Consider the following 12,368-nt stretch of genomic DNA (forward strand, 5'->3'; position numbering starts at 1 on the left):
TCTCTCTGCTTCTTGCGTTGAACATGTTTTGATTAGCTAGCTTTCTAGACTTTGATTGCATGTTTAATAAGATTGATCTAGGTGGTTTCACCTAGGTTAATTAATAAAGGAAAGTAAAATATGGGAAATTGTTTGCTTATTAACGTTTAACATGATCGACTTCTTTCTCATGACTTAGATGATCAAATATTATAGGATTTGAATTGAGTTTAATCATATGGAATTGATTTTGATCTTTGTTTCTTACATTTCATTCTTGTACATGTGTTTTTACATTTTCTTTATTTTGTTTAGTTTAATTTTCGAAACCATAATTCTTAAACCCCCTTTTTATTTCGTTATTTGTATATATTTCTATTCTTTATATTATTTTTGTAAATAATACTTTATTATTTTAATTCTTTATTTGTTTACACAATTACAGGTGTACGTTCAATCCCCGGTTTGAACGATCTCTACTTATTATATACTAACGATGACATTTTACAGGGTTAAATTGCGCGCTTACTTTGAGCGTGTCAATTTCCTTATTTTAATTATTTGTCAAGTTTTTCTGTGTCTCTTCCTTTTTATTTTCTGGTACATGCACATATGTGCCTCTAACTATTGAACATATAGACCTTCAACTTGATAAATTTAGCTATACAATTTGATAACAACTTTCAATTAGATTTATTTGTTTTGGTGTATACTTCTGAACATTGCTGTTTTGTTCATTCTTCCTCCTTTTATGTTTGTGGTTCTTACTTATTGCAACTGTGCTTCATCAAAAATCACAAAGATAAAGAAAAGTTAGAGTCTCAGTTGACTTCAATTAAAAGATAATTGATTGTGTAAAGCTTATGGCACTTTCTCTTCATCTATGATCATTCTGATTTCATCTCCTTTCTCAGTGATATTTATGATTTGATTTTTTTTTTAATTATTTTTATTTTTTTTAACAATGAAAGTGAATACAAGTTAAGCAACTTTTGATGGTACAATGCATTATCTGATACACAAGCTACTTGGCCTTAATGCTGCTCTTGGTCTTTGCAGGTTTATCCTGATAGTATTAACTTTCTTTGGAAACTACGCGATCATGTCAAGAACAAATTTGGGAGATTAACTTCAACATCACACAGTGAATGAAGATATAGGGACAGTGAGAGAGTGAGAGAGAGGTTGAGTTGGGTATATATGAAAAGGAGAGTGTTGTTGTGTGTTTGTGCTGCTGTTCAGGCTTTTTGGTTAAATTCAGTTGTCAAATAGGTCTGCATGTCTAAAAATGAATAAGTAACATCTCAAAACAATCAACTTTAAACAATTTTTATATATTTAGATCATGTTTGTAAAATAGGCTGCCATCAATCACAATTTGTTATCAGGGATAATGCAGGAAAAGACTTTTAAGTTTTACTGGAATGTTTTTTTATTTTATTTTGTAGTTTGGTATCGTTGTAATGTCATGACTCTGAGTTTATGTGGTATGTATCACTTGAACCTATCTTTCACTCATTATAGATCATATTCCAGACTTTAACATTTGTCTGGACTTTATATGAATGAATGATAATGATAAGAGATACTGTTTTTGCTTCCTACTGTTCTATTTTTGCCTGCAGCAAGCACAATTCACCTTTTGTTCTAATTTCTTAGGTCAGTGAGCAATATATAAACCAAGAAGGTCCCAATTTGCATGATGTGATAATGGACCTTCTTCAAATTTGCACGATGAATCACTTTACATTTCAATCCCTGCGGGTACAAATTCTAGTTATGCTGAAAGCATAAACTTGACCCACAGTTGAACACAATCCATCCGCAACCATGCTATATATTGCTCTAACATTGCTACAGCCATGCCGGTGTACAAAGAAACAAGCGTACAAAACCTAAACCTCAAATTGCCATATCCAGCCACATCAAAACCTTAAACATTATCTGAATATATGAGGAAAAACTCAACCAAAAGTTTGATCAATCCAGCCTTATCAAACAAAAGAAACCAGATAGTAACTAAACGTCTAAACCCTTCCCTGTGACACTATACCAAACTGCAAGAAATTCATAAATTACAAGTTTTGTACTTCTAGGTTCCATGCCTTCACTGCACAGTGAAAACTACTGTGCAGAAATGAAAAAGATGAAATAGGTCGTTATTTTTTTACGGCTACTAACAGCAGCATCCATTCATTTGTAAGAATTCAACTGAGAAAAGAATTACCTTAACTATCAAAATGGAATCCAATAGATAAAAAATACAAGGAATTCACCACAGGAACAAAAACAACAAGAAAGAAAAATTGATTGAATGCAAAGTTATCCTTCACAGCAGGGTTATCCCTGCAACAATTGATCGAAATGATTAACTGAAAGGTAGCAGCTTATTAAGAAAACATTATATAATCCTCGAAACAACACAATATACTAGTTATATTCCAAATAGGAAGGGACAAAAGGTGCACCCATTATCTAACTAAGCGTTCCATTCCAACATATCATTAACGCAAGTACAGTACTACTTATTCTCATAACCACCAAAACATGTCTGAACCTTATATGATCTCATTGGTGATCAATCTCTCTCTTAGCTTCCCACCTTGCACACTCACAATCTTCAGATTCTGCAAGTCGGAAAAAAAAAAAAACAGATATCATATAAAGGTGAACAAGAGGAACTTCAAATTTATACAAAATTACAGAAGAAACAACCAGATAAGGTGATTCAAGGAACTTACGGCTGTGTGAGGCAGAAATTAACATTCCACATATTTTCTTAACATTCCACATATTTTCTTTCTCTCTCTGGATTCGTCAAGTTCCATATCTCCACATTCTCTGAGTCGTAAAATAAAATCAGAAATCATATATAGCAGAATAAAAGATATTACAACGTTCTTTAAATTAAAGAGGAAACAACCACACCTTTTCTCTTCTAGTTTTAAGAGGTACATGGGGGCAGCAATCCCTTCTTCTTTAGTTGGTACGATATTTTTCTTTAACTGGATCATGCAAATAAAAGAGACAGTTATATTCTAAACACCATATCTTTTGCAAGTATATTGTCAATTCTCCAAAAAAATAAAAAAAATAAAAAAGGAAAAAAGGTACAAGTATATTGAAAACAACCCACCAAAAAGTAATAACACCCACAACAGTAAACAATTTTTTGAACCACTCCTCTATCCATGCATTATATTGAAGTGCATAAAGGGTAAAAAAGCTCCAAAAAAAGCTTTAGTGTTAGATGACTTTAGATTGAGCCTCTATACCCCTGCAACAAGGTCCCTTGTGAGGGTTCAAATTGATGGGATGGCTTGCATGGCTAGGAAGGTTGTGGCAGGTGAGCTTGGAAGCTTTGTTTCACCTAAAGACATTATCAGGGATTACATCTGCAAGGTACGTGCTGAGCATTTTGTTTTTTCTAACTATTGTGCAATTCAAAACTTGAAATGCTTTGTTAATTGTGACAAGCGAATACGTGCTGAGCATTTTGTTTTTTCTAACTATTGTGCAATTCAAAACTTGAACTGCTTTGTTAATTGTGACAAGCAAGCTAGGTTTTGGCAAATGCTTACTATTGGTTTTCAATTTATAGCAGTGTTGTGTTTACTGAATAAAAGCAATGTGAGCAAATATAAACCCATGAGAGACCAGCAACTGCTTCAGAAAACTATTGACATGAGTAAAGAGGCACCGAGTCATCCTCATGAACCAAAAAAGGTTCAAAAAACTGGGCCCTGATGACCAAATACTATAAGTTCGCCATAAAAGGCGAGAGAACATCAAAACTACAAAATCAGGTCAAGAAGCGCCCACATACTATCACAGCCAGATAAACCCAACTTCTCTGTAATGGAATTTGTTTCTAAGAACGTTGCAGCAACAGACACTTTTCAATTACGCCTTTGCTTTTGTCATCCCCACATAAGTTAGAGGTGCTGAAACCGGCATCTCCAATTTTATTACACTTTTCAATTACCCCTTTCTCATAATCACCGGCATCATCACCTTTGTGTGAGTTAGCTGCTGGATAAATTTGGTTTTCATGATGATCAGCTGATTGAACAGTAGCTATAGGAGTTGCCACAAGATTTTCTTCTGCAGGTCCTTTTCTGCTGTAGTCTCCAAACTCTCCACTCCCATCACAGTTTCCATCTTTTTCATTATCATCCAGACCAACTGAGTGGGTAGCTAGATCTATACCAGCATCACTGGCAGCAAAGTTCACCTGTAAAGACTCATTGGACTTCTCATAAGATTCCTGTCCTTCAGCAGATTGAACAATAGCTATAGGATTTGCCACAAGATTTTCTTCTGCAGGTCCTTTTCTGCTGTGGTCTCCATATTCTCTTGAGTCGTAAAATAAAATCAGAAATCAAATAAAGCAGAATAAAAGATATTACAACTTTATTTAAATTAAAGAGGAAACAACCAGAAAAGAACCTAGTAACAACTCACCTTCTCTCTAGTTTTAAGAGGTACATGGGGGCAGCAATCCCTTCTTCTTTAGTTGGTATATTTTTCTTTAACTGGATCATGCAAATAAAAGAAACAGTTATATTCTAAACACCATATCTTTTGCAAGAATATATATAAGGTTGCCAAAATTCTGAAAAATCTCATTCGCAGAACAAGTATATTGTCAATTTCCAAAAAAAAAAAAAAAACCAGCAACTGTTTCAGAAAAGTATTGACATGAGTAAAAGAGGCATTGAGTCATCCTCGTGAAAAAAAAAAGGTTCAAAAACCTGGGCCCTGATGACCAAATACTATCAGTTCGCCATGAAAGGCAGGAGAACATCAAAACTACTATATCAGGTCAAGCAGTGCCCACATACTATCACTGCAAGATAAACCCAACTTCTCTGTAATGGAAATTTGTTTCTAAGAATGTTGCAGCAACAGACACCTCACGATTACAAGGACCCTCACGATTCATACAGTTAGACCAGCTCTATCCGAATAGACTAAACAAAAGAACATGCATCCCCATGCTACCACTCTGCACAAGCAAACATGAGCAACATTATGAGAATGCAGAACGGCAATCTCGATAATTGTTCTTCCCGAAGATGAATCCCTATTGAATTCTTATAGATCTGAAGGGACAGCTCTATGGCGGACAGCCACTCCGGAAAAAAAGCACCATTCATCATTATATTGTCCGCCTCTAGAATTTACTTCTTATTGTGTTCAGTAAGTAATCATTCATTTTATAGATTACATATCATCCCACAATTGTAGCAACAGAGAACATATAAGAATGACTAAGGGATCTGTTATAACTTAAAACAGCATCCCAACTGCAAGAATTTGCAGCTTATTGGCAATAGTTACTCTTAAAAGAGCAAAACAGAGCATAATCAGAAGAATAGAAGCGCACACAGTTCATTTCAAGCACAGCACTAGAGACCAAAACGATGGAGGCAAGAACCACATATGGCTAGCAAACAGCAGAAGAAAAAACACATAAAAGGGCACATAACCCCGTTCACAAAATCTAAGAACAAAATACAGCAACTCGGAATATATATCAACTTCTACTGGCATTACTTTGTTCAAACACTTCTTTGTATAATTGTGCGTGTAAGGTACAGGCGTCACTGACTATATGCGAAGGCACTCTGAAGCAGGAAGTTCAAACAAGCAATTCTATTATTGCCAAAGAGAAAAAGAAAAAGAGAAAAGAAAAAAGAAATTTCTAGTACAATATTCACAGGGGAGAAAGAACATTCATACAGCGAGGAAGACATGCATAATACCTAGCTTGGAGAGTACAATCATGAGCAAGTGAATCAAAAAAAGAAGTAAAAATGAAAAATCAGGACCCTTTTGCATAGACATAACAATGTTAGGTTGGACAGGTCAGGAAGGCTGCGTTGTTGCAAAATAAAACCATAGCAAGAGATGATATGGTCAAAGGCGATTCAAGGGTGTCTCACATGCAGCAAGTGACTGAAACAATTAACGTAAGAGAGATAAATAAGATAAGTGTGTGTTTGAGTCAAATAAAACATGGCATAAAACAAGAGCACATGGCAATTAAGGATCAAAATGAAGCCCTGTATAAGAAGGCAACAAGTGTATCTCAACGCGGAATGGCTTCAAGTATATCTAGAAGGCAACAATAGAGCAGCAAATGAAAGCAAACAATCCTTGTAATAAAGCTAGACAATAAGTGATTCAATGAAAGCTCTAAATCATTCTCATGACTGATTAAAAGCAATGAAAGCAAACCATAAAGCTAGACAAAGCTTCAAATACTTGCAATATTCAGTTGATTAAAGATCTACCCAGCCGCACCTTATTTTCTGGATTTGCTGGACTTGACTCGACAGCCTTAATGACATCGAGCAGCATCTCCACGTCGTTCAGGTCGCTAAGGCAATATTTAATGATATATGTTTGGAACTGGTGTATGAACATTTTGATGTGGACACATCTCGCGGGTCCTTCTGGTGGAAGACGTCCACAACATTGGGCTAAGAAAGGAATCATCAGCCTGACGATCTTGACATCTTCTCCTGGCTTCATTCTGAATCCCAGGCTACTGGAAAGGTACGACCACACCCTCCTGTCTTGTTCTGTCGGTTCTTCTTCCCCCTCCTCCAACAGCGTCTCCTCCTCCTCCTCCTCCTCCTCCTCATCCCCCGACATCATCTCGAAATCATCATCCTTCACCACCAGCTTCTTCCACTCCTTCATTTTTTCAATAAATTTTCGAATAAGCTCCTCATCTATATACCTAGGTCTAAGGAGGCTTCTCGTAGTCCTGACGATGCCAAGGATTATCGCTTTCCGTTGCCACTCAGGGAATCTTTTGATGAAGAGGTGGGTACGTTCCTCAGCCTTTTGCCGATCAGAATCGTTAAGATTGACCCGCACCCGGTATTGTGCCAGCTTCAAAAACAGGTCTTTGCCCTCCATATCGATTTTCTTTTTGTTTCACCCGGTACCCTAGGGATGAATATCGTATCCTTTTATACGCGCTGTTTTTTTTTTTTTCCTCCCTTTTTTAATTAATCAAGAAATTGTTTAAAGACACTTAGGGGGTGTATTCAATTAAAAGTCTACAAGATTTTTTTTGTATTTTAAAAGTCTGTGGGTATTCAATTGAGATTTTGAATAGTCATTTAAAATCTTGATGTATTCAATTAAGATTTAAAATTATCCATTCAAATCTGCTGATATTTAAAAGTATATTGATTTTTAAGGATTTCATTAAATGCTGGATTTTGGAGGATTTTATAGTGCTTTTTATACATATCAAAACTCAAAAACAATCCAACCACTTCCCAAAAGATTTTGATGGATTCTTTCTCACTCAAAAAATGAAGAACCTCTTGTCTTAGACCTATTTTCCCACTATCTTCCTCTGCCTCTGCTCCCATCTAATAATTTTTTATTTTATTTTTATCACTATAGCTCTAGAAGCCTTAATCCTTCTAGCTAATGAAGCTCACTTTCAATGGTATTATTAAGATGATACATACACACATGATTCTTTTGTAAATTAGATATGAAATAAATTATGTCATTAGTTTATTACTTTATTTTTTGTGTAACATTTTGGCTGGTTAGTTTTCTCTTATTATTCATATATCATTATACACAACATAAAGAATGGTAGATTGCCATACTTTCTTCTCATTGATATAGCATTATAGTTGGATCCATACATCCATTGCTTAATTAAAAAAGAAAAAAAAAATTAACCTACCAAAAACATCATAAGGATTTATAAAATCTAAACAAATACTAGTGAATCAATCCATTAGAATCAATCAGAGTCCATATAGAATTTAAACAATCCATGGATTAAGTAAATCCGTAGATTCTAAAAACTCAAACAAAGTCTTTTAAAATCTGAATTGAATACACCCCCTTAGTTTGTGTGTCTGGCGGTGTGGCCCAAACTTTAATTACTTTTCTGAGTTGTAATAAGATTATTCTTCGGAGCGATTATGCTCAAAAATTTATTTTGTTTTTGTACATACCTCCAATAATATGGAGTATTTACTACATCACCAAGCATAAGTAACACCTACTTTGGGACATCCACAAGACATGGCAAGGCCCAACCGAGACATGCACGTGTAGCCCTATGTTCAGGCTACGCGTCGGTATCCGGAAGTCGCAAATCCGCCACCGGGAAGCCACCTTTCCGCCCTTGCCAAGATGCCCCCATAACATAGCTTTCTACATGTTAAATAGACTAGAATAGTAACTTTGCTTGTCCCACATCGAAGAACAAGTAAATGAGAAGCATTCCTTCATCTATAAAAGGAATGCCTCCTCCCACAACTCAACACATTCATTACATCTCTTGTAATCTTGTTAAGCCGCAAGGCTCGACACACTAGTATAAGCATTCAAGTGGACGTAGTCTCCCGCTAAGGCGGGAGGTGAACCACTATACTTCGCTTGTGTCACTCTCTCTCTCTCTAAAAGCTAACTAGAGATCCCCACAGATCACTAACGTTAACATTGGCGCCGTCTGTGGGAAGCCGACACACAAAGGCTTCGTCACCTACCGTGAACTTTGACCCATAAGCGTCGAAGTCAACGCTCATTCAACATCAAATTAGGGTCCGGTCAACGCCCGGCGGAGTCGGTCAACCCCCGGCGGAGCAGGTCAACGCACATCAAGGCTTGGTCAGCGCTGACCATATTGGTCAACGCTGAACCTCCAAAAAAAAAAAAAAAAAAAAAAAAATTTTTTTCAGGACACCCAGAAAATCTCTCTGGGCACCCAGAACCATTTTCAAAGTCTTCAGCGCTAGCTTTTCCCGCCAGACTTCATCTCCGCTCCGCCCAACTTCCATCTCCGCCGGACTCAAGCTCGGACTCCGCTCCGCTGAACGCGAGCTCGGAACCTCCGCTCTGCTTTGCAGCTCCGCCGGACCCGAATGCAGCCCCCTCCGCTAGCCATCTTCGCTCCCTCTGCATTCATCCGCTCCGGACATCACTTCCGCCGAACTTGGTCAGCGGCACCGCTGAACTATACGAGCTCCAAACATCACTTGCCAAGCATCTCCACCTCCGCTTACCAAATACTCCGCTCCGCCAGTCCGCCGGTATGATGCTCCGCTCCGCCGGTAGGGTGCTCCGTTCTGCCTGTGGGACGCTCCGCTCCGCCGGTAGGACGCTCCGTTCCGCCGGTAGGATGCTCCGCGCCGCTAACCGGCGAAGACCTCAGATGAGCTTTCACCGCTGAGTTTCTCCTCAGCTGGGCATCAGCACAGACCTCCGCTTCGCCTAACTTCTCTTCCGCTGAGATACTCCGCCGCTGAGCTCTCCTCCGCTGGCTGAGGCCCGCTCCGCCGAACTTTTCATCTCCGCTGGCCAAGCTCCACTCCACTGCGCGAACTTCTGCTACCCATGCCAAGTGCAAACAGATGTGGACAAAGGTCCCAGCAGCCAACCAAGATGATGCTTGACAAGTAAAACTCGAAACTTGACTCAACCTCCATCAACGCATCAGAGTTGGCCGCTTGACTCCTGTCAGCCCATTAGCTCTCAGCTGATTAAACTCTATGACAACGCTCCAGCCACCCAGATGAGTTCTTTTTTCTTTAAATCATTCTCTGGTTGACTATAATATACACACGCTGCATTATATCCTATTGCTTGTCCTTACTTGCCTATAATTACACGGCAGTTACAAGCCCACGATAGCATGCAATTATAGAGACGTGTACGTGTTTCCGTTGTGATCAATTAAAGCATGGTTGTGCGTGCAGATTGCCATGCTTTCACCTTATGCTTGTGTCGGCCACATGCACAGCTTGTTAATTGGATATTCATAATTATGCTACATGTGTCCATGTAATATGATGGCATGCTGATGCTTTGACTAAATTCCTTATCTCCAAGATTATATGCATGGTTGACTTCAACTATATGCCCCCGGATCTGGCTATACATCTTGGTACATGGCATCTTCAATAGAAATATTAGTTTGGCTACCTTCATGTCCAATTAAAAATTATATAGAGTTTGCATGCTCCCTGAAAATTTGACATTCAAAATAGATATGTATATATGCAAGTTATTTGTCATCAATTATTAATTTGCTTATACACTTTGTTTACAATTTTATCAAAGTACATATGCAAAACACACATGCAAATTATTGGTGTCGATTTTACAAATCCGCATACTAATCATCCATTTTTGCAAGGAAATTCAATTATTTCTATCGAGCATTCAATCTCAACTACGAGTTGACGTACATTATCGGAATACTTTCTCCGCCACAAGCAAGGGACCGTCATGCTCGGCCAACTCCGCTAACCTCCAAATCGGCATAAGATAAGTCACTATATCTTACATTTTACGCTCTTTCAATTTGAGCTACCGCCATGCCAATACCATGCTTTTACTACTTCTAAGCATGCTTATAGAATATCACACTTGATATATCTTTACATACTTCCATAACTTTTAAGCATGCCAACAACATTTCGTAGATTTGGCAACACTTTCTAGATCTCACGTACTAGATATGCCATGCTTCACATACCGATCTCAATGACCCATTAGCATATCTACAAAAATGCAAAAAAGATATTAGCATCCACATTACAAGTACATGCTATACACATATGCCATGCTTCTATTTTAATTGCAAAATTAAATAAGTATGGGACACTCCAACAAAATTTTATTACTTGCTCTATGTGTTTATCATTTTTTAACCAACCACCAAACGGTAAGGCTACGCCTCATAATGACAATGACCGCTACGCGGCATTGCAGTCAAGCTTTTCTCCTTCGAGAAAACAGCAAGGGACTAGTTAACACAGCCTACGGCAGCCATTGATCCGGCAGTTAACCCCGACGCTTGGGTACCAAAGATTGGGCTCGCTACCCAACACCCTCTGCTCCGCGCAGCTCCCCTCATCAAACAATTTTCCGACCATCCGGAGGTCTATAGCCAGGAGTGGGGGACTCCTCGCAGGGCCTAGCAGGGGCCCACCCGAAAGGGCAAAAGCGTTCGCTCCAACCAATTCTAGACGGACGACGCACTCGCACTAATTATGCTTGATATACGGCACAAAGCTACGCTTTGGTATCAACCCGCAAGACCACCCTCCTTGACTGGGGACTTCGGGGACTTGCACATACAGCCCAGCATAATTAGCAACGGCCACGCTCATGCCCCAGGGCATCACCATCGAGCTACCCGTTAGTGCCTCAGCAGCACCGCCACGCTTTCGCGCTAGTGCCACAGCGGCAACCTTTGAGCTTTCGCGTTCGTGCCTCAGCGGCACCGCCGAACTTTTCGCGCTCGTGCCTCAGCGGCATTGCCGACCTTTTCGCGCTCGTGCCTCAGCGGCACCGCCTGGCTTTTCCGCTCATGCCTTCCCGGCACCCTGAGCTTCCGCTCACGAGCTTTCCGCTCATGCCTTCCCGGCACAACGAGCTCACCGCTCATGCCTTCCCGGCACCACGAGCTTCCGCTCACGAGCTTACCGCTCATGCCTTCGCGGCACCCTTGAGCTTCCGCTCACGCCTTCCCGGCACCACGAGCTTCCGCTCACGAGCTTTCCGCTCATGCCTTCCCGGCAATCCTCGAGCTTCCGCTCATGCCTTCCCGGCACCACGAGCTCACCGCTCAAGCCTTCCCGGCACCACGAGCTTCCGCTCACGAGCTTACCGCTCATGCCTTCGCGGCACCCTTGAGCTTCCGCTCATGCCTTCCCGGCACCCACGAGCTCACCGCTCACGCCTTCCCGGTACCACGAGCTTCCGCTCACGAGCTTACCGCTCATGCCTTCGCGGCACCCTTGAGCTTCCGCTCATGCCTTCGCGGCACCCTTGAGCTTCCGCTCATGCCTTCCCGGTGTTGAGAGAAAATCGTAAATGTCACCCAACACAATTTCACTCGTATTCATTTAGTGAACAGAGTTTTAATTATTTCGGGTTCGACCCATTCAAGACAGATTGTGTCTTTTAATTACAATCCCCATTACAGGGAAACACCCTTTGATTCCATTTATGAAGAAACCAATTGTAGGGATGTATGTTTATTTGTTTTTGCGGCTGCACCCGGATATTTGAATGGATTGCCTACGTACCCTTGGAGAGGGATCAAGCCACTCGTAGTTCAAGAGTTCCAATGGGTGAATGGCCCATTGGAGGGTATGGCTTTTTGGAATAGGAATAGTGTTTGGACGAATTTGGTGTAAGTGAACCAGAGATTCGATTTGTTTTGGATTTGTTTGGAAAGGTTGTGACGTTTCCTGGTGTTTGGCGGAATTTGACTGATGAGGTCAGGGATTCGGATTGGATGAACCAGGGAGTCATGGATTTTATTTGGAAAGGCTGTGACGTTTCCTGGTGTTTGACAGAATTTATTGACTGATGAGGTCAGGGAT

General features: G+C 40.0%; 1 protein-coding gene across 1 annotated transcript; it reads right to left on the reverse strand.

The window, feature by feature from the left end:
- Positions 1–3,531: 3,531 nt before the first annotated feature.
- On the reverse strand, positions 3,532–6,947 carry LOC112187869. Its single transcript, XM_024326824.2, has 3 exons — positions 6,289–6,947; positions 4,444–4,514; positions 3,532–4,334 (listed from the first exon to the last, which is right to left on the reverse strand). The coding sequence occupies exons 1-3, from the start codon at positions 6,910–6,912 to the stop codon at positions 3,851–3,853; spliced, it is 1,179 nt and encodes a 392-aa protein (XP_024182592.1). The 5' UTR covers positions 6,913–6,947; the 3' UTR covers positions 3,532–3,850.
- Positions 6,948–12,368: the final 5,421 nt, after the last annotated feature.

The sequence above is a fragment of the Rosa chinensis genome, chromosome 2, assembly GCF_002994745.2.
Source record: "Rosa chinensis cultivar Old Blush chromosome 2, RchiOBHm-V2, whole genome shotgun sequence".
Lineage (NCBI taxonomy): Eukaryota > Viridiplantae > Streptophyta > Magnoliopsida > Rosales > Rosaceae > Rosa > Rosa chinensis.